Raw genomic sequence first — 26,541 nt, forward strand, 5'->3', positions numbered from 1 at the left:
TGGCACATGAAAAGAATTGGGATCAAGGAGTGAAGAGGATTGGTGAAGGAAATGCGAGGCTTCAACACTATTTCAGTATTACAAGATGTATCTGTTAATGATAGGTAGAAAAATACAATGTGGCCCGTCTCAGCATTAGACAAGTAATTCTAAACCAATGACAATCAGATAACAAAGGCAACACAACTAAAATAAAAACATTACAACCAACTGAATCTTCCTGTCCCACATACAGTTGAAGGAAATTACCAACTGCACAAAAATGTTAAACATGTTAGAGGAACCAACTGTAGTTATTAAACGTTCAACATTAAAATTCAGATCAGCAAGTCATGCATAAATGAGGATAAACCATCTGAACATGTACATTTGTCAAGGCAGGTTTAAGGTAAGGCATGCTGTTATGTGTTATTATAGCAGTGATGCTTGGAGTAACCTATTCCACAGGATAGAAAATTTAACAGCGCACAATTATGACATTTCATTTTGTTCTATAACTTGAGATAATTAACCTCAGTTAATAAATTGCTTTTTAATTGTACAAAATTTGACAAGCCGTTATATTTTATTTACTGGGATTATTAAAAGGAAAAATTCACTACAAAAGTCGCAATTTCTAATATTTCAGCAATTTTTCCACAAAAAAAATCTATATTTTAGTGGATATATTAATTTAGCTAAGGGAATAAGTTATGATCAACAAACATCACCATTGACCACTTAAGAGTGAATGGAAACCCAGGTGAAGTAGTTAAGAGAATTGAACTGCAGAGGAGGACCACTGAGTTCGTACAGTACCTGGGTGCTGAATCTGTGATCATCTGAGGCACTGACTAGATCAATGGAAGACATGGAGGAAGAGCGACTAAAGGGCTACCACAGAGACAGATAAAGAAAAACCCAGTTCAGAACAGAGGCACAATAAGGCAGTCAAACATTAACCTTCACCACAAAAAGAATGTGCATTAAAGTTGCCAATAAGCTTTGAAGAAATGAGTACAGCCACAATGACGTCATGCAACTAAACAGTGTATTCCATTGCGTGGAGCCTGAAGAAAATATAATAAATCGGGTGCATGTTTATGATCATTTTGTTTTGCAGTCCCATTACTGCCTGGATTCTCAAAAGTTGTGATGTGAATAAAAACTATGGTATTCAAGTTATCACACAATAGTGTCTTTGAAGAGAATTCTTGATAATTGAAATATAGACCAATTAAAATAATCTGGTAAAATTCACAAAAAAATGTACATATATTCTAGAATTTGATTATTTGTTACAGTCAATACATCAGATAAATGGAGTAGAAAAACCAAGATGTGTATCAAGAGAGAAATATGGTAAATGCACACAGTCTTTTACCCAGAGCATGGGGAATTGAGAGCCAGAGGACATAGGTTGGGGAGATTTAATAGGAACCCGAGGTGCAACTTTTTTTTAAATTTATTTTTTTTAACCATAATAGGTATATGGAACGAACTGCCAGATGAGGTAGCCGAGGCAAATACTATCACAACATTTAAAACATTTGCACAGGATAAGATAGGTTTAGAGAGATAAGGGCTAATTGCAGACAGGTGGGACTAGTGTAGGTGGGGCATGTTGGTTGTTGTGGCCCAGTTGGGACAAAGGGCCCGTTTCAATGCTGTTTGGCTCTATGCCTGACTCAATAACATCCCATTATTTACAAACTAAATAGCTAGCTGCAAAATTAAACTTCATTTAAATATGTTGGTGGCCCAGTCACTTCATTTGCAGCAGAGCTCCATGGGTGCCAATTCTTATTCCACTCCAATTCAAATGGATTTCACCTTTAGTAAAAATGGCTCATGAAATCAGATCACAGGTAAATCCAGTTAATTAATGTCCTGGTGGCATTATGAACTCTAGACAGCAACTCCGCAGTTGACAATTTTTAGTTCTTATTTTACGATATCCATTGAACAAAAAATATTTAATGATTAGAATGAATGCCTAATTTACTTTTTTTGGAATTAAGTCTTGTATACATAGTTGTAAAGATGAGTCATAACACACTGTGTCTTTACTACTGTTTATTCATGATACACATAAGTTGCTGCCCTAGCTGTTCGTGGTCTGTCACCGGAACTAGAGAGAGGGATCAAAGGGTGGGAAGGTTGTAATTATACTTGTGATGTGGGGAGTGGTTAGTAGTGGTGAGGTCACTATGTTAAAGGTACATGCACATGTCATCTACATCCTTCCCCTTGGAAATGAAAAGCAATACAGTAGTGACAGGGCGACCACATCTCATACGCTACGAGCAGGTAAGCAAACAGTTAAGCAAAATCACCATAACGGACAGGCGGCTTGACCACCCGCCCGGACCGGGTACGCAGCTCGCTATCTCCCCCCTCTGCAGGAAGAACAGGAGTAGGAGCAGGTGCGGGTGAGCGAACCGGGGACCCGGGACCCATTGATCCCACTTCTGACACCATGTAAAGAGGAGTCATAACACACTGTGTCTTTACTACTGTTTATTCATGATACACATACGTTGCTGCCCTAGCTGTTTGTGGTCTGTCACCGGAACTAGAGAGAGTGATCAATGGGTGGGAAGGTTGTAATTATACTTGTGATGTGGGGAATGGTTAGTAGTGGTGAGGTCACTATGTTAAAGGTGCATGCACATGTCATCTACAATTGTGTAGGAAGAAAATGCAGATGCTGGTTTACACCGAAGATAGACACAAACTGCTGGAGTGACTCAGTGGGTCAGGCAGCATCTCTGGAGAGGAGTGGGTGGCGAATGGGAAACGTCACCCATTCCATCTCACCGGAGATGCTGCCTGTCATGCTGAGTTACTCCAGCATTTTGTGCCTTATTTACATTTATTAGAATAAATGCTTTATTTGCATTTATTTGAATGAATGCCTCATTTACATTTGTTTGAATGAATGCCTCATTTACATTTGCTCCAAGCTCGTGAAATTTTGATATCATCAATACCACTGGGGGGGGGGGGTAATAAAAGTGCATTTCAGGGTTTTTCGTCACATCTTGCTTTTTCTATGGACACCAAATGTGTCTGTGCCTCTTTTCCCCTGTCCTATGTTGAGATTTCTGACTCGAGCGGAACCCTTGCTGTACGTGTGACCAAACTACCGCAAGCATTGCTTGAGTAACACACGACAAATCGGTATCCAACTATGGAGAACAGACCCTCAACATTACATTCTCGTGGAAACTACCAATTTGAACCTTCAAAAAAAGGTTTTAGACATCGAAATACTTTTTAAACGATAATAATTTGTAGAACAGAATCACATCATCATTGTAAGAATCACATACTTACAAAAATTCTTAAGGGGTTGGACAGGCTAGATGCAGGAAGATTGTTCCCGATGTTGGGGAAGTCCAGAACAAGGGGTCACAGTTTAAGGATAAGGGGGGAATCTTTTAGGACCGAGATGAGAAAAAAAAAAAATTCACACAGAATCTCTGGATTTCTCTGCCACAGAATGTAGTCGAGGCCAGTTCATTGGCTATATTTAAGAGGGAGTTAGATGTGGCCCTTGTGGTTAAAGGGATCAGGGGGTATGGAGAGAAGGCAGGTACAGGATACTGTGTTGGATGATCAGCCATGATCATATTGAATGGCGGTGCTGGCTCGAAGGGCCGAATGGCCTACTCCTGCACCTATTTTCTATGTTTCTATCATTGTGGCATGAGGATAGACTCTCCGGATTCCTGTTTAATAATTAGAAAAAATAAACCCAACATACCTGTTTGGCAAATCTGTGGGTTCCAACTGTGGAGAAGGAGTCACCGAAAGGCACAGCAGCTGACCAATGAATTCTTGACTTCTCTGTATGGGACTAAAAATTAAAATTATTACAGTACCTAGTTAAAACTGATTAATGCATATGACCGATTCTGTCCCCGAACACCAGATCTTAAGAAGCTGAAAATCTATTGCTCTCTGTCTGTTCCGCACTATTTAATATTATGAATATTATGCTTGATCCTCCACTACTGCTTTCTTACAGTAATCTCACATCCCTCAATTCCTTCAACATTTAAAGATTTATTGATCCCCTTCTTAACTACAATTAGTGATCGAGCCTTCATAGATCTGCTGAGTAGAACATTCCAAAGATTCACAACTCTTTGGATAAAGACATTTCTTCTCAGCTGTCCTGAATGTCAACACTTTATTTTAAGTGTATGATGTATAGTTCCAGTCACTCCTGCAAGGATGACATCCTGCAAGGCACCTCCCCTGTCAAGTCCCCAAAGTTTTTTTCCCCCAATAAGATCATCTCTCATTCTTCTAGTGCCTTGTCCGTTTCATCTTTCCTCTTATAAGCCTACCATTCTTGGTGTCAACATGTTAAATGTTGCTGTACTATCAAAAATACATTTTACCTCTTTGACATAATATCCCAGATGCACACATCAGGGCTCTGTTTATCACATTCTTGCCAGTTAAATAACCTCTCTGCATCTTCCACACTGCACACACTGTGAATCATTAGCAAACCTATTTTATATTATATCTGATCCCATCGTTCAATTGATTATAGATTGTGAACAGCTAAAGTCTCATCAACTGGTAGACAGGTGAAACCTTTGTACAATATTGCAGATTCTTGTACCTATGAATAAAGGCAACTATACTCTAGTGCTCAAAAATACGTTTGCATGAAAGGGGCAGCATATTGTCCGCCTTCCTAATTACTCCGAACTTCCATGTTAATGTTCAGTGGTTTGTGTACAAGGACATACAATTCCTTGAACACCAAATTTAAATCTCTCACCACTTAAATGCTCCCCTTTTCCCCATAAAAGAGCAAAGCTTCCTTTTTCCATTTGCCACTTCTTTAACTAATACATAGACTGTCAACATGCCCAAAGCCTCTTGGTGTCCGCCAAGTAGCACACTGCCATCTAGCTACGAATCATCAACCTTGGATATATAACATCTGATTCTCTCATCCAACTGATTGGTAGAGAGATTGTGAACAGCTTGGCATAGCCTTCCAACCCACAAATTAATGGCAAAATAACCCCCCTCCCCCCCAAATGTTCTGCACACTAATTATGCGAATGATCTCCAAAGCCATCATATTGAAGTGAAAACACACATTCACTAGTTTCCACTTATTTCTGCATGACACTAAAATGGATGGAATTGCAGATAGTGAAGATGGTCATCAAAATATGCAGCAGGATCATGATCAGTTGGGTAAGTGGACCGAGGAATGATTAATGGAGTTTAATGCAGATAAGTGTGAGGTGTTGCATTTGGGAAGTCAATTCAGGGCAGGTGCTTCACAGTGAATGGCAGGGCCCTGGGGAATGTATTAGAACAGAGGGGTCTAGGAGTGCAGGTACATAGCTCTCCGAAAGTGGCGTCATAGGGTTTCGTACATTGGCCTTCATCGGTCAAGCAATTGAGTATTAAGAGTTGGGATGTTATATTACAGTTGTACAAAATGTGGGTAAGGCAGTTATTGGAGTATTGTGTTCAATTTTGGCATTGTATTATAGCAAGGATGTTGTTAAGCTGGAACGAGTGTTGAGAAGATTTATAAGGATGTTGCCAGGACTTGAGTGCTTGAGCTTCAAGGAGAGGTTGGACAGGCTAGGACTTTACTCCTTAGAGTGCAGGAGCTGAGAGTTGATCTTATAGTCGCATAAAAGGATGGGAATAGATAGGGTGAATACGCAGAGTCTTTCACCCAGAATAGGGAAAATCAAGGACATAAGCACAAAGGTGAGGAGGGGAAGATTTAATAGGAACCTGAGGGGCAGCCTTTTCACACAGTGTGCTGGGTGTATGGAACGATCTGTCAGAGGAGAAAAGTGAGGCAGGTACTATAGCAACATTTAAGAGACAATTTGACAGGTACATGGATAGGAAAGGTTTAGAGGGATTATGTTCTAAACGTGGGCTAGCATAAATAGGACATCTTAGTCGGCATGGGCCAAAGGATCGGTTTCTATGTTGTATGACTATATGCATGTTACAACTTCAAAACTTTCTATTTATTTACTACAACAAAGAAAATACCTGTTCTTCAATTTTATCTTGTCTGTCAAGAGCAGCTTCAACAGCATCAAAGAATTCCTCTTCATTTATCAAACTGTTTGGACCTTCCTAAGGATCGTAGAAAACAATACAAGCTCTAAAATGACTTAAAATGGCATCACAGCCCCACACAGAAGAAATGCTTCAAAACATGTCACATGTATTGACACAAAATCTGGCCATGATAGTAAAGCAATTTGCAATCACCGGATATGGTCCCACATAGGAGATTAGTGGGGAAAATTAGGGCACATGGTATTGGGGGTAGAGTGCTGACATGGATAGAGAAGTGGTTGGCAGCCAGGAAACAAAGAGTGGGGATTAACGGGTCCCTTTCAGAATGGCAGGCAGTGACTAGTGGGGTACCGCCAGGCTCGGTGCTGGGACCGCAGCTATTTACAATATACATCAATGATTTGGATGACGGGATTCAAAGTAACATTAGCAAATTTGCAGATGACACAAAGCTGGGTGGCAGTGTGAACCGTGAGGAGGATGCTATGAGAATGCAGGGTGATTTGGACAAGTTGGGGGAGTGGGCAGGTGCATGGCAGATGAAGTTTAATGCGGATAAATGTGAGGTTATCCACTTTGGTAGCAAAAACAGGAAGGCAGATTACTATCTAAATGGCGTCAAGTTGGGAAAAGGGGAAGTACAACAGGATCTGGGGGTCCTTGTACATCAATCTATGAAAGAAAGCATGCAGGTACAGCAGGCAGTGAAGAAAGCAAATGGCATGTTGGCCTTTATAACAAGAGGAATAGAAAATAGGAGCAAAGAGGTCCTTCTGCAGTTGTACAGAGCCCTAGTGAGACCACACCTGGAGTATTGTGTGCAGTTTTGGTCCCCTAATTTGAGGAAGGACATTCTTGCTATTGAGGGAGTGCAGCATAGGTTTACAAGGTTAATTCCCGGGAGGGCGGGACTGTCATATGCTGAGAGAATGGAGCAGCTGGGCTTGTACACTCTGGAGTTTAGCAGGATGAGAGGAGATCTCATTGAAACATACAAGATTGTTAAGGGTTTCGACACACTAGAGGCAGGAAACATGTTCCGGATGTTGGGGGAGTCCAGAACCAGGAGCCACAGTTTAAGAATAAGGAGCAAGCCATTTAGAACAGAGACGAGGGAACACTTTTGCCTCAGAGAGTGGCGAGTCTGTGGAATTCTCAGCCTCAGAGGGCAGTGAAGGCGGGTTCTCTGGATACTTTCAAGAGAAAGCTAGATAGGGCTCTTAAAGATAGCGGAGTCAGGGGATATGGGGAGAAGGCAGGAACGTGGTACTGATTGGGGATGATCAGCCATAATCACATTGAATGGCGGTGCTGGCTCGAAGGGCCGAATGGCCTACTCCTGCACCTATTGTCTATTGTCTCCAAAACTGCATCCTATTTCTGATGTTTGCACAAGTACAATGTAATTACAATCCTTACCTCATAATCAGGTCCACCAAAGTGACATTTTTTCTTAAGTTCTGACATAGCGTTCTTGTAAGCATCTTCTACCCGTCTTCTCTTTTCAATCTCCTGCGTATGAAAGATCAAAGTTTGCACATTATTTTATCTCGCATATAGACAATGGGGAAAAATGTATTATTGCACTCCACAATGGCAATTTCACTTCTGCTAACTGCATATAACAACCAATATCAAAATATAAAATATAGCAAGCAAACATTTTACCCAAGATCTTTTAGGGTTACAGATCAGGTGAATCAATGAGTTCATTATAATGTTTTTTTGCATGAAAGATTACATTCCCTCTCGCTATGTTTTCAAAGTAACTTGTATCCCTATATATTTATCCAACCATCGTAGTTCAACAGCGACTATTGTCAGATACTTCTTTAGCAAACATTTCCAGTTTTATTCTCAAAATTCTTATAATTCTTGTACAGAACCTTCAAGGCATATCACTGTCATTTTACATTCTTTGGGTGTTCTGATCATTATGCCGCTTTATCTGCATCTCACGCAGATATCTTTCCACTCATTTTTATTTCCTACATTTCCTTCCTGGTTCATCCAAACTCCTTTACTTGTTTCATTTTCAAGGATCATGGAGCCAATCCAATTTGGATGCCCATGTGCAATCTGTAGAGTTTTCCCCTCCTTACATATTTTAAGATCCTGACATTATCCTAGTTCATATCAAAGCACATTTTCCTCAAATTCCCCCCACCTTCCTATGACTGCAAACAATCATACAGAAGATTGACACAAAGTGCTGGAGTAACTCAGCGGGCCAGGCAGCATCTCTGGAGAAAAAGGATGGGTGACATTTCGGGTCAGGACCCTTCTTCATGCAGAAGAACCTTATATCATTTCTGGAAACCAACTCAAATCATGCAACAAGACAAAATATGTTGTGTGCGCATGTATGTAATGCAATGGTTAAACAGAGTTTTAAATCTAAATGGAGTTGTGTGCTAATCACACCATATGTCAAGCAAGCAGGCACAGGTAGAAAACACTCAAATGCTTGGACTTGCATAGAAGAACCATTAAATCATGCCATTGATCTGGCAGCTTCAAGGACATCTAATAAGATAAGCTTTTCTTTCTCAGAGACACCCGAGACTAGCTCAGCACCTCCCTTTTGCAGTTAAAGGACATGTGCAACAGTATTTATTTGCCTTTTGCTGCTGTTTAATTGAATTTTTATTGTAGTTTCAATAAATGTTTATTTTCTCTTAATTTTATATTGTTTGAGTGTTCCTTCTCCATCATTGATCAGAACCCTATAAACATGCTTATACTTCATTACATCCCAGTTCATTAGTGATAGGAGCAGAATTAGGTCATTCGGCCCATAAAGTCTACTCCACCATTCAATCATGGCTGATCTATCGTTCCCTCTCAACCCCATTTTCCTTCCTTCGCCCCATAATCCCCGACACCCTTACTAATCAAGAATCTGTCAATCTCCAAATGTAAATGTATGTACGTACACATATTGTACCTTCATTATAAACCTGTTAAGCAAGAATTTGTGGAAATTCCACAATTTTAATACAACAATATAATCGATTTGCACAAATACCTTATCAATTCTTTTCTGCCAGCTGTCTTCTCGTTTCACCATTAGTTCAATGCAATGAGAAAGCGTGGCCAGTATTCCAGCCGTAGTAGCTTTAAAAGTGATAGCCTCACCCTTGAAATCTAATCCATTGATCCCTTTGGGCGTCACACATGGAAACACTAAATACCAAAAAGGATGCAATTAAGTTAGAGGATGCAGAAAAGAATCACAAGGATGTTGCTGGAAAAGTCAGACTTAAGTTAAGGAGAATTTACTTCCAGCAAATAAAAGCATGTCTCCATCCAAAATGGCAAGCATCTGTGTTGGGCTCTCTTGCCATTCATTCTTTATCAGCTGAAACCATCTATTAAACTGAATAAGCTTGAGAATCCAGTACCAAATCCAATCTGGTACAGATTCTGTAGACATTAGCACTTGGGATTCAACAAGAAAAGCTCATTCACTGCTAGAGGACATCAGTGCTTGTATGCCTTTAGTTTTTACCCAAATCACTCAGTAACAGCATAGGCATGAACTGCAGATGCTGGTTTACACTGAAGATAGACACAAAATGCTGGACAAACTCCTGCAAAGTCTGAAGAAGGGTTCTCACCCTGCACCGTCACCCATCCTTTTTCCCCCAGAGACACTGCCTGACCTACTGAGTGACACCAGCACGTGTCTATCTAAGGGGGATAGGTTCACAGTTCCCCAAAAGTGGTGGGACCAGTTCATAGGATGGTGAAGGTGGCATTTGGCACACTTGCCTTCATTGATAATGATAATATCTAAATGGTAATGATACTATCTAAATGGCATCGTTGGGAAAAGGTGAAGTACAATGAGATCTGGGGATCCTTGTACATCAGTCTATGAAAGTAAGCATGCAGGTACAGCAGGCAGTGAAGAAAGCGAATGGCATGTTGGCCTTTATAACAAGAGGAATCGAATATAGGTGCAAAGAGGTCCTTCAGCAGTTGTACTGAGCCCTAGTGAGACCACACCTGGAGTATTATGTGCAGATTTTGTCCCCTAATTTGAGGAAGGACATTCTTGCTATTGAGGGAGTACAGAGTAGGTTTACAAGGTTAATTCCCGGGATGGCGGGACTATCATATGCTGAGAGAATGGAGCAGCTGGGCTTGTACACTCTGGAGTTTAGAAGGATGGGAGGGGATATCATTGAAACATATAAGATTGTTAAGGGCTTGGACACACAAGAGGCAGGAAACATGTTCCCGATGTTGGGGGAGTTCAGAACCAGCGGCCACAGTTCAAGAATTAGGAGTAAGCCATTTAGAACGGAGACGAGGAAACACTTTTTCTCACAGAGTGGTGAGTCTGTGTGATTCTCTGCCTCAGAGGGCGGTGGAGGCAGGTTCTCTGGATAATTTCAAGAGAGAGCTAGATAGGGTTCTTAAAAATAGCAGAGTCAGGGGATATGGGGAGAAGGCAGGAACGGGGTACTGATTGGGGCTGATCAGCCATGATCACATTGAATTTTGGCTCGAAGGGCCAAATGGCCTACTCGGGCACCTGCTGTCTATTGATACTGAGTACAGGAGTTGGGATGTCATGTAATAGCTGTACAAGAGATTGGTGAAATCACACTTGGAGTATTGTGTTGTGTTCTAGTTATCCTAGTATAGGAAGGATGTCTAAGCTGGAAGAGGTGCATAAAAAATAAATCACCATTAAGTTACCAGAACCGGAAAGCTTGTATTAAGAGAAGGTGATAGGCTGGAATATTTTTCACTCAAGAAAAGGAGGCAGAGGGGTGACCGTATAGAGGTACAAAATCATGAGGTACACATAAGGAGAATGGTGACATTATTTTTTCCAGGGTTGCGCAGCTCAGAACTGGACAACATAGGTTTAAGGTGGAGGGGAGAAATTTAAAAGAGGCCCAAGAAGCAAATGTCTTCATACAGAGAGTGGTGCGTGTTTGGAACAAGTTGCCAGATGAGCAGGTAAAATAAAATAACAGGATTTTAAAGAAACTTGGACATGTATATGGGCAGGAAATGTTTAGAGGGATATGGGTCAAATGCAGACAATTGGAACTATTTGAGTTATAAAATCTAGTTGGCATGGACAACTTGGGCTTAGGGGCCTGCTTGTATTGTTGCATTACTTTATAGAAAAAATGAAATTTAAAGCTCGGAAATTTAGAACATCCGTAGTGCCATAATAATATTGGTGTCCCGAGACAATCAAAGAACAAAAACCAATGAACTATAGAAAGTAATGAACTATTTGCCATTAAAAAAAAGAATGACTATTGAGAAAGTTTTAACATGCTTTGTGAAGCAGAGAGGCAACATCGTCTTGGAACATGGCCAAGGACTGTCACATTCACACATTTGTTTGGTTTAGAGCAAGCAGATGCAAAAATTATATATTTTACAGCCATTCTTTCCTGCTATTAGGAGATTACCAAGTAAATGCACAATACACATCCCTCAACAGCATATAGAAAAGTGAGACATGATTCTTTTTGAGATCAATTTGCACGAAAATGTTCCACTTAAAATAAAATAGGAACCAAGATTATAGGCAAATGATTACTTTAAAGATTTAAGAATATAAATCCTTTGTAAATTTTAAGGATACATACATTTCTCTTTGCTGCCGTTATTATGTATAAAATCACCATCCGATCGTGTAGTTGGAAAAGCATCTTCATCGTCTTCCACTACTAAAACGGTAAAATTAAACTTTTAGAACATCTTTCATGACTTGTGAAAGAAACCAATTCTTATTCAGTTTCAATGCCAGCTGAAACCATATCTGCTGCAGGTTCAGAAAAATATACTGCTTTCATTCATTGCGCTGACACGGAGTTCTATTTAGCAGCTTTGAGAGTTTTATGAATGATGCGGAGGAGAAGCTACAATAGTTGCACTTGCATTACTTCAAATACATGACTGGTACCAATGCAGTTACAATTGGACACAGAGCAGCACTACCAGGAACGTGGAAGAATAGCTCTCAAGATCTTCTCAAGTCTCCTTCCAGTAAAATTAACTCTCTCCTACAAATTAGATAACTTTTTCAACATGGCTTTTAATGTTACCATAAGATGGCAGATGCCTATAAATCAGATTTCCTAACACAAGATATAGTTTGGGCAATATTTCCTTGAGATAAGCAAGTGGTAGCTGTTTGATAAGGACATATTTCCAAAGCCTATTGTATATACCAGCCTTCCTGAGAAGCAATAATAAATTGAACCAACACGTCTAGAACTCTCCCTACCCTAAAAAGAAAAGGATTTTGAAATAACTAAAATTTCCCCAAAACCTTTTAATTCTCTTTGATAGTTTTTGAATAAGGATTTTTAAAAACAATTATTGATCTGACCTGTTACTTCCAACCACCTCACTAGATATTGATAACGCAAGGTAAGACCATCAAGATCATAAGATAGTGCACCACAGTTCCCCCCCCAAAATAATAAGAACAAGAATAATAAGAAACGTCAGGGGAGGAAGAGAGAGCGAGAGAGCGAGAGCGAGAAAGTTAGAAATGAGCTGGCGTGGAATACTGGGAGAAGAGGGGAGTAAAAGTTGTGATGGCTGAAGGCTTGAGGCGATTTGAGAAACAGGAAGTTCTTAGAACCATTTTGACCACAGGGTGAAAAATCTAAAGCGCAGATGTAATAAAACCAGAAACCATAACGCATCAACTAGCACTGGAATGTGGGCAGCAGGGAATTGGACAAAGTCAAGTTTTTGGAGAGCTTGAGAAAGGAAAGCAAACCAAGAAAAACAGAGTAGTCAGGGGCTGAGGTAAACAGAAAGGACAAACATGTACGCCTGGCATCAATGGCCAGATACAGGAACAAGACTGGACAAATTTGTTGCAAAGATGGAAACATTATCTTGCGATGGAATTTAGGATTAAAATTAAACAGATAAACATTATAAACAGCTGACTTCACAGCAGATTGTTCTGGTGGAGCCAAAGTAAAAACATTTATGGTCTCCTCAATTTATCTGGCAAATGTTGAGCCTCATCAAAGCGAATGAGACAAGCAGGATTTCAACACAAAGTGATCAGTGTAACAGAGGGATGGAACCAGGTGTTGCCATATACGTGGAAGCCAAGGCCATGCCTGTGGATGAAATCATTGAGGAATATTTGCAGTTGACAGCTTGAAACAAAGATAGATACTTCGAGAACTTCTGTTGTAAGGGGGGCTTGAACTACCAACATTTATTAATGATTGGTAAATCAAATCTACAGCCCCAAGCAACAGGAAAATGTAAACACTGTTCGAGTCAATTTCTATATTTTCAATATACAGGTGCACAACCTTTTATCCGGAGTTCCGGAAACCGAAAAGCTCCGAAAACCGGACATTTTTTCCAGGATGTCGTCTGCACACCATAGCTCGCGTTTGGCGCCAAACTTGACCCGAAACGACCCACGATCAACCCAGGTCTGTATTACTGTAGAGGCTGCCTCCTCCCCAGAGACCGGGGAGACACTTAAATACCTGTAAATCATTGCTTAAATGTTAGTCAGTTAGTTTGGAGGGTTTTTTATGTGAGGGGGGGGGGGGGGGGGGGGGGGGAGGGTGTGGTGAAAGGGGGAAACTTTAATTCTTAGTCCCCTACCTGGTCGGACAGGCGGGGAGCGGGCAATGCCTTACCGGGTCGCCGTGCAGTAAGCTCTGGGGCGCTGTGGCCGCCGACTACCAACATCGCGGAGCTGGTGCTGCGGGCGTCCGGCCGCGGGCGGTGCCGCTTGTAGCTCCAGCCCCGGCGAACTCTACCCCTGGCTGCACGGCGCTCCAAATCCAGCGCCGCCCGCGGCCGGACACCCACAGCCACAGCTCCGAGATGTTGGGAGTCCGCGGCCACAGCGCTCCGGAGCTTACTGCACGGCAACCTGGTAAGGCATTGCCCGCTCCCCGTCTCTCCGACCAGGTAGGGGTCTAAGAATTAAAGTTTCCCTCTTCACCCCCCCCCACCACATAAAATCCCTCCAAACTAACTGACTAACATTTAAGCAATGATTTACAATGATTCCCCGGTCTCAGGGGAGGAGGCAGCCGCTCCAGACTTTTCAAGCCGCCCGTGCTACCTACCTAATCTACGCTAAAAATCTTCCATTCCGAAATCCGAAAAATTCCGAAATCCGAGAAGTGTCTGGTCCCAAGGCTTTCGGATAAAAGGTTGTATACCTGTATTCATCAATAACAAACATTGCAAATCCTTACTACGCTGCAACAGGAATTTGACACTGGTTGTGCCAAAATGCAGATTTAAAAAGAAAACACAAAGGAATATTAAGATTAAGGAGACTGTCATTATTTAAATTATTTCAAACTTGGAAACATTCAATCAATGCACCTTTATCTCTCTGGAGTTCATCTTTAGAAACAGCATCTGCACAAGCATCGAAGAACTTTTGTAGTGTATCAACCTGTCTGCATAGGATATCACGGAAGGTTTCCATTTCAGCAAGCTTTTCACGCAAACTATGACCTTTCTGCAATTCAAAATACAAAAAAGGTGACATTTCTACAAAAATAAAAGCAAATTAAACTGTTAATTTGTTTGGTTTAGAGAGAGAGCAGATGCAACAATAGCCCAAATTAATTAATTACATCTTTAACAATCCTTTTTTTGTCATCAGTAGATAAACAAGTGAATGCATGAAACACGTTCCTCAGAGTTAATTAACTTTGCTCAGCTACTTTATAAATTAGTGGCAAAACAGTTGTCACTTCACGAGTAGTTAAATCTTTCGTGAACCATTACTACAGGTTAAGGGTATCATAACATCAACAGTTTGAAGACTTGGGCTTTTAATTAAAATTTTGAAATCGGCCACCAATTTCAAATTACACGTTATTAAGCTGAAATGAGAAAAACACATTCTTGTAAATATATATGAGGTAATCGCAACTCTATAGTATGGAAATATTATAGATTTGTTGGGGCAAAATTGAAAATCTGTGAGTACACGTGCCAAATCTAATTTTCTCCACTTCCATCATGGTTAAAATTGCACATATTTTTACTGGGCATCTATGTGGACGAGTTTGTCTGGGAAATTGGAAATAGACTCTTTCATTCCGTTGCCCAATGTTAACAACTTCAAAAAGTTGAACTGAAAGCAAGCCTGGGGCAGAAGTTTTCTTTTCAGCAGTTCTCTTAGCCAGCATGGAGAAGTTGAGCAGAAGGGCCGGTTTCCATGCTGTCTGGCTCTATTGACAACATGGAACTACTCTCTTTACAGTTAACAGATATCATTCATTTATTTAAACTCTTGTTTGTAAATGCACCAGAAGCAGAGATTACATTTAGAATTTTCCCCAGAACAGTTCAGCGTGCCAAAGACACGTCGTCATCTTCGTGACTGTCCCTCAAGGTCGAGGATGATGGTCTATGTTCTGTTGTTTTTATTGTATCACAGGTGGGTTATGAGTCCAATCCTGGCTTTGAAAGTTCTTCGACATGCAGGACTGGTTATTCCAGTTGTTGCTGCCTCTCTTTCCGTTTTCTTCTCTTTTCTTCTAATTCTGCGCATCTCTTGGGTTTGAAGGTCACTGCTCTTTCTTGGATGATGGTTAGCCAGAGTTTCCTGTCCTTGGCATTAGTTTCCCAATTGTCGATGTCGATTTCACATTTCTTCATGCTGGCTTTTAAGGCATCTTTGAATCTCTTCATTTGTCCGCCTCATTTATTTTTGCCTTCTTTAAGCTGGGAGTAAAAGGTTTGCTTTGGTAGACTCTCGTCTTCCATCTGAACAACATGACCGACCCATCTTAGTTTGTTCTTGATGACGAAGGCTTCGATGCTAGATGTTTTTGCTTCATTCAGCACGCTGACATTGGTTATTCTGTCATCCCAACTGATATTTAAGCCGCTTCGAAGCCATCGTTGATGGAACTTTTCAAGTGTTTTCAGGTGGCGTCGGTATGTTGTCCAGGTTTCTGATGCATACAGGAGCGTTGGAATCACCACCGCCTTGTACACTAACATTGGTGTCTGTTTGGATGTCACGATTTTGAAAGACTCTCGTTCGAAGACACGTAACCTGGAGCAGATAGCAGTTGCTGTATAGGAAAACCTTTCTGTACTGACTTCTGAGGCTGCCACAATAAAACATAACATTTTAAAATTAACGTAATGTCCAAGTGGTGATCCTTGTAGATTTACTGTGCACAAATGCACCTTTTGCATTGAGTATAAACAAGTGAATACTATTTCGCTTTCTATTGTTAACTTGTCACTCTAGGCTTGTAATTATATAGGGCAAGGACTTAATACTAGTATTTATAAGAGACGGAATATTGCTTTAGAAATGATTATGAAGAACCTAAATATTTGGAATGATCTGTCAAGCACAGTGATATAGTTAAAAAAATGCAATTCAACGTGATGTGGGATGTCAAGATACTGGAGACGAGGTTCAAAGGGCATATCTTTGACTAGCTTTCCTGATGTGTAACAAATTTGATCCCAAGGTCAGGTAAAGATATGGATTTCTATGCTCTCTGCCAATTACTTTAAAGCAGGAAAAGTATAGGCTCCAATACCATATGTGGCATCTTCACAAGTTATTACTCGATGCAATGATCATTTGCAACTCCAAGAATTAATAACACCCGTTCACCAGATAACGGAACAGTATCCTTGCATTCATTTCACTTAATTTATTCACGTGCAAACAAGCCACACTTGTATTGCTTAAGCAGAGCAGGCAGTAATGTGGAAATGATATTTTGATTGTTTTCAAAAAGGGAAAGAACATTTGGGCATAAGCAACTCACGGCAATATACTTTGGTACTGACCAAGCAAAAATACTGCACTTGCTGCAAGTCTGAAATAAAAACAGAAAATGCTGGAAACACCATAAGTGGTCAAGCACCATATGTGGAGAGGGAAATAGATCTAATGCTTCCTGGTGCTCGATTTTTTTCCTGGCAGTATGAAACTTATGAAATCAGGCATGTTTGGAGATGGGCAGTAGCTGAAGGGAGGGCAAGAGGGAATGTCTGTGACAGGATGAAGCCAAAGAAAAAACGAATTGCAGAAATAGGCACCAGCTGAAAGAGGAGGAAGGCAGATTGCTTGCAGTCATTTTTTCCGGGATGTGGCAGAGAGGAAGGAGGAGGAAAAATACTAGACCTATGAGATAAGTAAGCAACAGAAAGTCTGAAAGAAAAGGGAAAGTGCATGAAAAGCCCAGACAATCAGATGGCATCTGCAAAGAAAGAAAAGCTCAGTTACTTTAATAGGTTGATGACCTTGCATCACAACTGGCCAAAGAGTCAAAAGCAAAAAAAAAATTAAAAAAAAATGTAGTTGCAGGAAGTATGTAACATAAATGGATAATGAAATTCTCTATGGATGCTCTCTGGTCTACTTAATGCTCCCAGTTTTTTGTTTTTGTTTTATGAAGACAGAAGGAGAAGGCGGGAATGGAGTACTGATTGTGGATGATCAGCCATGATCACAATGAATGGCCGTGCTGGCTCGAAGGGCCGAATGGTCTACTTCTGCACCTATTGTCTACGTATGCATTTATGCTTTGCTACAGGTCAGTCACAGGGGTCCCTCCACTAGATTGTTGTGCTGGCAAGATCCAGAGAATGGTCATTTTTCCTCAAACAGAAATTGTCTCTGTGCCAGATCCCCATCAGGTGTAGGGGCATTGTCTGATTTATGCAGGTGAGCAGCTTTGATCTGGGATCACGGTCAGGTCGTAACATTTGGGCGTAAGCAACATTTGCGTAAGCAACAGCAAAACGGTCACGGTCACGATCGGTAGGCGGCGCGACTCTCGTCAGCAGCGGCCTCTGCAGCCCGTCTGCGTTTTTATTATTTTTTGTCTATGTTTTTATGTAGTTTTTGTTATTTTTTGTTGGGGTGTGTGTGTGCGGGAGGGAGGGGGTAACTTCTAAATCTCTCCCTGCACGGGAGACCCGACCTTTTCTTTGTCGGGTCTCCGTTGTCGTTGGGGCTGCAATGTGGAGCGGCCTCCAACAGGAAGACCGGGGGCTCTGGTGCCGACTACTCACCTCACCGTCGCGGAGCTGGCCGAGTCCAGAGCGGGTGGAGCGCTGCTGCGCTGCGGCCCGACCTCCGGAGATTCGGAGGTTGCAACTGCGGGTCTGGCGGACGGCGGCACCGGGAGCCCGCGGGTCCCTGGAGGGAGACCGCTTTTCAGGGCTCCCGCAACGGCGACTTCTCCCGCCCGAGTTGCGGGGTCGAAGAGCTCCTGGAGCGGGGCCTTACAGCACCGCCCCGCGCGGCTTGGAATGGCCGCGGGACTCTGCGAGCGCACGCCGGGGGCTCTAACATCAAGAACCCGGTGTGCGACCTTGCATCACCCGGCGTGGCTTTAATGGCCGCGGGACAATCGCCATCGCCAGCCGGGGGCTTTGATTTTGACTCTGTCATGGGTGGGGTGGAGTGTAGTGGAGAGATAAGTTTTTTTGGCCTTCCATCAAGCAATGTGATGGATGTTTATGTAAATTATGTTGTGTCTTGGGTCTATTTGTTTGTAATGTATGGCTGCAGAAACGTCATTTCGTTTGGACCTCAAGGGGTCCAAATGACAAATAAATTGAATCTTGTACCTTTTATTACCTGGATCCTGCAGAGATAGTTGTATGTTGGTCCCCAAAGTGAAGTGCACTGCTTTATGAGCTGGCCTCAAAAGTAACTGATTAAAAAGCCCTTTATATTTTTGCAAACATTATATTGTATAATGTGAATCTTAGCTTAAATTTCAATGTTGAAACCTATGTAATAGATTATAGTCACTCAATGGTGCATGTTGCTTATGTGCAAATTTTAATCTTTCCTACCTGAAGGTTGAGATCTTGGACTGGCCCAATGGAAGTCTGTGGTAACAAATGATGGACTATAGTTTGCATCAACAACCAGCAGTTTACAACGTTTCTACCATCTCTTGGAACTGAACAGAGTATGCATTTTTTGTCCTGATAGTGGTTACGCAAAAAGTAAATCAACAGGGATTGCATGACCCAAACTCAGAACATAGAGTACTTGCAAAATAGTTCTGAAGCTAATCAGTCAATGTTTTCATAAAACTCCAGGTTCAGCCTAAAGATGATTTCAGGTCAAAGAGCCCAACAACCAGAGTAACATTTTGAAGAATAAAAATCATTTGGTCTCCAAGAATAAATAATTGATTGAACATTGTCCCATTTAAAAAAAATGTTTAATCACTTTTTTTGAATTGTCATATTTTACAGGGATATTTCAGTCATGTTTTTAGAAACTTGCATTAATGTATGCTGGAATGGAAAAGCCAGGAGTCTCCTCACCTTTGTCCGCTTTGTTTTGATTCATATTTGTAAAGATAATTGTGTTGGGCTTGGTAGTAGCACAAAACTAAAAAGCAGTTGCAGCCTCCTTTATACGCTGCCTGAATTTTTTTTGCTTGTGATGGTAGTTTTGCACCACTAGCCAAAGATGATTTCATCAAAATATTCATGTTCCACCCTCTTTCTGTACAAATGTCAATGGCACTTTCTTGCCAAGAATTCGGATCAGCAAAATTGGAGCCTGCCTTTATATAAATAAGTCATTAAAAATGAAGATATTGAATGGTGAATTCCACCGCTGAACATAAACTCTGACGGATACCAAGTGATACCAAGTGAAATAATATTATGTGCTGCCTCTCGATCAGAATCTGGTGGAAACCCTAAAGTAAAAGTCACGGCTAGCTGCAACATGGGAATGTCAGACAGTGACCCTGCAAATTGAGGCAAGACTGCTTACAGAGCAACTTTGCTGGTGCAGATGAAAATGATATGAACAATGATTGAAAAATTATTTTAGTAAAACCAAACCCATTTATTTTCACAAAAGGACAAGTTAAACACACAAAAAACTGTCAGGTGATCATGCATTCTGCCTTTTATTTGTTCCTTCTCCTCAAATGACCATCTCCTGGTATCTTATTTCAGATACACTAGAAATACCTTTTGAGCCAGGCCTCTGAGTGGAGCCTCAAGAATATGAGGTGGACTATTCAATATAATGCCATCTACATATTTTAAAAATTCAAGTAACACTTTGTGCCTTTTCTTTCAACCTAAGAAAATGTGAACTTTCTGGGCTGGGCAACTTTATCACAGGATTAGAATGGGTGTCAAGGGTTATGGGGAGAAGGCAGGAAAATAGGATTTTAGGAGGCAGAGATCAGTCATTATTGAATGGCGGAGTAGACTCGATGGGCGGAATGGCCTAATTCCACTCCTATAACTTGTGAACTTGGTTAACAATGACAATTTCTGAACTTTCAGGGAGAAATCACACTACAGTTTTAGCCAATCCATCAGAAGAGTTTTATGATACTAATCAATATAGTGTTTAACCTCCAAAATTAACGTTGTGAACACCATAAACCTTTCTCCAGCCACTCCCCAGAACTTTATGCATCAAATTGTAATTGGATACATGTGGCTGGGTGGGTGTTGGGTGGAAATGGAAGGACAATATTCTTACCTTAAAGGATGAGGTGGATGTAGCAGAATATCCACTTGCGGCAGATGTGAGAGACAACATGGAACCATGACGTCGTAGACTTGATTCTGATCCATAGCCAGATTCTGCCTATATTTAAAAAAAAATGATATGCACTGACAAGGAGTGAATGCAGTGTGTTTTTCACACTTCTCGGATTAAATTGACAGTTTATCACAGACCGAAGTAATTGCCAATATGCTGGCCTTATGGTTATTTTTAATTTCTCCACATCACAGTTTGCCTCTTCCACATTCTCATCTATTTCATTTGAATTCTACTCTAATTTTCTTTCCTTCCTTCCCATCCGCTTCCTCTCTCCTTCTCTTCCTTTAAGCTTTGATGTACAATTCTGACAGTCCTTTTTGTCTAGAGGTTACAATTGCCCAAGTGATCACAAATGCACGACTCTAGCAATTCAAGAACAAGATGACCAACATTTCAAATTATATTCCAGATCTAAACAGACATGTAACAAAGGAAGATGGACACAAAGTGCTGGAGTCGGTCAGCGGGTCAGGCAGGATCTCTGGAGAAAATAGATGGCTGGTGTTTTGGGTCCGAACCCTTCTTCAGAGTCTGAAGAAAGGTCCCGACCCAAACCGTCATCCATCTTTTTTACACACTTAACAAATGAAAATAAGTGACTTTAGACTAAACACCGATAAACATTTGTTCCATACAGACACCATCCTTTGTGTGTAAAATTTACCCTTCAGATTCTTATTAGATCTTTTCCGCTTCTTCTTAAACCTGTCATTTGGTCCTCGATTCACCTACTCTGGGAAAGAGACTGTGCATCGACCCGATCTATTCCTCTCATTATTTTATACACCTCTATAAGATCACCCCTGATCCTCCTGCGCTCCAAGGAATAGAGTCCCAGCCTGCTCAACCTCTCCCTATAGCTCAGACCCTCTAGTCCTGGCAACATCCTCGTATGTTCTTGTGTGGCAGTGCAGGGGAACAGTGCCCCACCAGCTAGTGTCATGGGCAGCTAAGTGTGAGCACGAGACAGTGCATGCCTTACAAATCTTCCCGTGGTTACTGTAGCGGCAGATTTTCATATCTTTCAGGTAATTAGCACCCTAGACGCTATTTGGATGAGAATGGTTGAAGGGGGTGTCTTCTAAACACATGCAAGCTCACTCACAGAGACCTTCAGAGCTTCTTCTCAGATAGGACTTCAAAACAGTCTTTTGATGAATAAATGCTTTATTGTTGATAAAAAACAGTAAGATACATTCAAGTTTCTTCTGACTCGTTACTACAATCTTCTTCGAATTCCAGCTTATTACCTTAGACATTAGAAAACCCGTGTCTCCATAACACTGGCAAGATCTGGCATGATCTCCTTTAGATTTCCCGTGGACCTCGCATGGCCCGCATGGTAGAAGGGTTAACCTTCCCCATCGGCTCTCCAAACTAATCTAAAAACTAAACTTCTGCGCAAGCATCTAAGCTCCAAACACGCCCAAAAACACGTCATAAATCCCACCCACATTATAACGGGCAGTCTAAAATTTAAAGGCACATGCCATCCTCAATGACATGCAAAACAGGCCAAATGGCCACTACAGTTACCTCGGTGCTATGGTTTACTACACCTTATCAAAGATGCACTGGTACTTAATTAAGAAGAATAGGAGGTTGGCATGGGAGAATAAAAATAGGCTGCATTGAGATAAATGAGGAATGGGACTGATGGGTATACAACGAGATTGGCATCAATTTCAAACACAAAGTGCTGACGCAACTCAACGGGTCAGGCAGCATCTCTGGAGGGAATGGATAGGTGATGTATTTGGTTGGGACCCTACATCGGACAGTCTGAAGAAGGCTCCTGATCCAAAATATCACTGGTCCATATTCTCCAGAGATGCTGCCTGACTCGCTGAGTTACTCCTGCACTTTGTGTGTTTTTGTAAAACAGCATCTGCAGTTCCTTGTTTCTACGTTTGTGGCATCAATTCAATTACTTTATGGCAGCTTAGAAGACTCATAAGAAAACAGGTAGAGTTGCCAGCCACATTAAACTACTGTTTCCAGCTGCCAAGAATTAAAATGCTAATCCCTATGACTTTGCAAGATTTTTATGGACACATTAAGAAACTGCTAGTTTTGTTTGAAGACTTGCATTTACGAATTATAACAATATTGAAGAGAGTAACTGGGGACAGGGTGGAGAAAGGTCTATAAAGTGGATGATATTTGACTGAATGAGTAATGAACAGCACATGTTTTCCCATATAGCATAGAGGAGTGGTGGTCTGAATACAAGGCAAAAGTCAGCAGTGCAGTGGTGTTTGAAGCAAGAAGTCGTGGCAAAGCCTCCTGGAACATATCCATGCAGACAGAGGAAGTAGGTTTGGGCTAATATTTGAATATAAAGTATTGTAACTCTTCCTTCAAGGCATGGGAAAGCCTTGAAGCATAACACATAGTAGGACAAACCAAAAGAACTCTACTTGGGTCAAATAGAGGAACATTACAGCGAGGCTTATACTTCATATAACCATATAACAATTACAGCACGGAAACAAATGCATAGTAATTTAACGTGCATTTTTATGATTAGGCAAAGAAATATTCTACACCATGATGGCAGTAAATTATAAACACTGAAGACTGTTTCTGAAAGTTACAGCTCAAAAATAAAAATTAAAATTCAGACTATTCAACTTCATTTGATACATTGTTTCAACTGCAGGCATTATCTAAAATGTGTTCAAAGCAAGCAGCACCTGGCTCAGCAAGCAAGTTAGAATGTAGTTCACTCTCCCATCTTAAGATATTTCGAAAGCACAGGTTGCAAATCACTTAATTTACACTTTATTTCCTGCAGCAGGACTAAGACAGCCCATCACATCATGGACAGATAAATGGCTCAGATTCAGACCGTAGTGATTGGTTTTTTTTTTAAGGGTTAGTTTCATTTCCTTGTGCACAGTAATCTGTGGAATGAGAAATCATTGCAACATATACTATACATATATATATATATGCACATCCAAACTGTATTTAAGTTACAAAACGAGTTTAGATGAGTACAAACTCCATCAGAAAAAAATGCACAGGGCAAGTACACAAACATGCAAAAGGTATTTCAAGAGACGCAATAAACCAGAACCTGTTCACGCCATATTCAAGACTGTTGGCACAGATCAATAGCTGTGCACTGCAAAGCCTTAAGCTATTGAAACGATACACAAAAGCTCTCTATATCCGTCATACAAATAACCCAGACATCGGAATATGCACTGCAATGTTTAGGAATGGATATGGTTAACAGCAGTCTCCTGATCAGAACAGGTTCAATGCAAACATTTGATGCTCTGCTACAACTGCCATCAAAACAGCAAATTAATGATTCTGGTTACCATGTTCGAGAGCGAGGGTGTATTTTCAAGAGGTGGAGATCCATGCAGAAACTATACCAGATGATTCTCACAGACTGACATTGATGGTGCACTGCAACGATGGCTGCTGTTGTCTGCTACATCCCACTACTGGATCCATTACAGCTTCCTTGGCTGCAGGGTAAAACACTGCAATCTGCAGTTATGCCTTTCCGGACGCAAATCTAGCTCACTGCTGGTGTGAAAATGATGTTGGCAGCGAAGCACAGAACGTGGGTCTGCAACTTTCATTTACTGCCTCAAATTTAGACTATAAAACCTCATCCCATACTTAATTCTAATCAATTCCAGTCAATACTCTAGCATGAAGGCAAAGCATCATGGGGACAGTTTTAATAAGATTTTATATTTATATAAAATATTTCTTTAACTCTGCCAAACAAATGTAAAGATTGGTTTATGATTTTCTATGACAATATGTATTTACAAAGGCAGTTAATTTTGCATTTAGTAAAGGAACAACCTTTTTGCAACAGATTTTCAGCATGGATCATTCATGGCCAGCATTAGCAAAATGCAGTATTGATACAAAAGCTAGTGATTTTGCAGATAGTGAAGATGGTTGTGAACGATTGCAGCAGGATCTGGATCGATTGGCCAGATGGGCGGAGGAATGGTTGATGGAATTTAATACAGAGAAGTGTGAGGTGTTGCATTTTGGGAGGTCGAACATGGGCAGGACCCACACAGTAAATGGTAGTGGGTAGTGTTGTAGAGCAGAGGGATCTAGGAGTGCAGGTGAATGGTTCCTTGAAGGTCGATTCGCAGGTACGTAAGGTGGTCAAAAAAGGCTTTTGACACACTGGCCTTCATCAGTCAGAGTATTGAGTATAGAAGTTGGGAGGTCATGTTGCAGTTGTACAAAACGTCGGTGAGACCGCATTTGAAATATTGTGTTCAGTTCTGGGCCGCATGTTATAGGAAAGATATTGTCAAGCTTGAAATGGTTCTGATAAGATTTATGAGGATGGTGCCAGGACTATAGGGTATGAGCTATAGGGAGAGGCTGAGTAGGCTGGGTCTCTATTCCATGGAGCACAGCAGGATGAGGGAAGATCTTATAGAGGTGTATAAAATCATGAGAAGAATGGATGCACAGTCTTTTGCCTAGGGGAATCGAGGACCAGAGGACATAGGTTTGTGAAGGGGAAAAGATTTAATAGGAATCTGAGGGGTAACTTTTTTGCGCAAAAAGGTGGTGGGTGTATGGAACAAGCTGCTAGAAGAGGTAGTTGAGGTTGAGACTATCCCATCGTTTAAGAAACAGTTGGACAGGTACATGGATAGGACAGATTTGGAGGGATATGGACCAAGCGCAGGCAAGTGGGACTAGTGTAGCCGGGACATTGTTGGTCAGTATGGGCGAGTTGGGCCTGTTTTCACACTGCTTTCACACTATGACTCTATGACTGACACCCGCATTGTTTGCAGTCCCGCTGCAACTCAATGCTCTCACACGCTGTACAACCATCAGTAAGGTTTCAGGGCTGAAACATGGAGTTTCTCTAATCTGCAAACCGTCACTTGTGGCTCTTGTTGCCGATGTTGCCAAAAAGCCTTCAGCCCAGACACATTAGGTTAGACGAACTACGTACCAATGTCTGACTATGGGAGTGTGTAGGGGGTAACCTGAAATGAACGGAATTGGGAGTCTGCCGGGTACCACCCACTGCGTGAAGATCTGGGGGACCCCTCAAGGGGCCAAAAAATGGGTGTTGAATAGATGAGTGAGGTACCCCTTAAATCCACTACCATAGTGTGCTCACTGCCATGCCTATATCAACAACAAATGGCCTAAGTACAATTTAAGCTGGATTATTATGTTATTTGATGGTGATTTATCTTAAATAGGGATGGACTTTAATTTGATAAGCTTACAGTCATCTCCCATCTTTAAGAAAAACTACGGAAAGCCGTATCAAACATCCTATAGTATGGACATAATTGCAATATCAGTAGTGATGCAGTGAGTGTATGCTTAAAGTATTAAACTCAATAATGTTGTTTATTAGTGGTCCGAGAACACTGATGCAATCATCACGAAAGCTCATCAGCGCCTCTACTTCCTGAGAAGATTACGGAGAGTCGGTTTGTCAAGGAAGACTCTCTCTAACTTCTACAGGTGCACAGTAGAGAGCATGCTGACCGGTTGCATTGTGGCTTCGTTCATCAATTTGAGCGCTCTGGAGAGGAAGAGACTACAAAAAGTAGTAAACACTACCCAGTCCATCATCGGCTCTGACCTTCCTTCCATCGAGGTGATTTATCACAGTCGCTGCCTCAAAAAGGCTGGCAGTATCATCAGAGACCCACACCATCCTGGCCACACACTCATCTCCCTGCTACCTTCAGGTAGAAGGTGCCGGAGCTTGAAGGCTGCAACGACCAGGTTCAGGAATAGCTACTTCACCACAGCCATCAGGCTATTAAACCTGGCTCGGACAAAACTCTGAACATTAATAATCCATTATTTGTTATTTTCACTTTATCGGTTTATTTATTCATGTGTTTTGTAGTCAA

General features: G+C 41.3%; 1 protein-coding gene across 6 annotated transcripts in view; it reads right to left on the bottom strand.

The window, feature by feature from the left end:
- Positions 1-26,541, bottom strand: part of LOC129694553 (ceramide transfer protein) — a 91,337-nt gene that overhangs the window by 22,646 nt on the left and 42,150 nt on the right. For 2 of the 6 annotated variants that reach the window (XM_055631282.1, XM_055631288.1), the window contains exons 4-12: positions 20,585-20,692; positions 18,913-18,948; positions 14,440-14,578; positions 11,697-11,777; positions 9,101-9,258; positions 7,492-7,584; positions 6,040-6,126; positions 3,749-3,841; positions 799-873 (exon numbers count right to left, since the gene is read on the bottom strand). In XM_055631282.1, the coding sequence (XP_055487257.1) occupies positions 799-873; positions 3,749-3,841; positions 6,040-6,126; positions 7,492-7,584; positions 9,101-9,258; positions 11,697-11,777; positions 14,440-14,578; positions 18,913-18,948; positions 20,585-20,692 (870 nt within the window). The remainder of the gene's footprint in view (positions 1-798; positions 874-3,748; positions 3,842-6,039; positions 6,127-7,491; positions 7,585-9,100; positions 9,259-11,696; positions 11,778-14,439; positions 14,579-18,912; positions 18,949-20,584; positions 20,693-26,541) is intronic. The other 4 variants (XM_055631295.1, XM_055631311.1, XM_055631301.1 and 1 more) reach the window with 3 other exon arrangements.

The sequence above is a fragment of the Leucoraja erinacea genome, chromosome 3 (assembly GCF_028641065.1).
Source record: "Leucoraja erinacea ecotype New England chromosome 3, Leri_hhj_1, whole genome shotgun sequence".
In the NCBI taxonomy this organism is placed as follows: Eukaryota; Metazoa; Chordata; class Chondrichthyes; order Rajiformes; family Rajidae; genus Leucoraja; species Leucoraja erinaceus.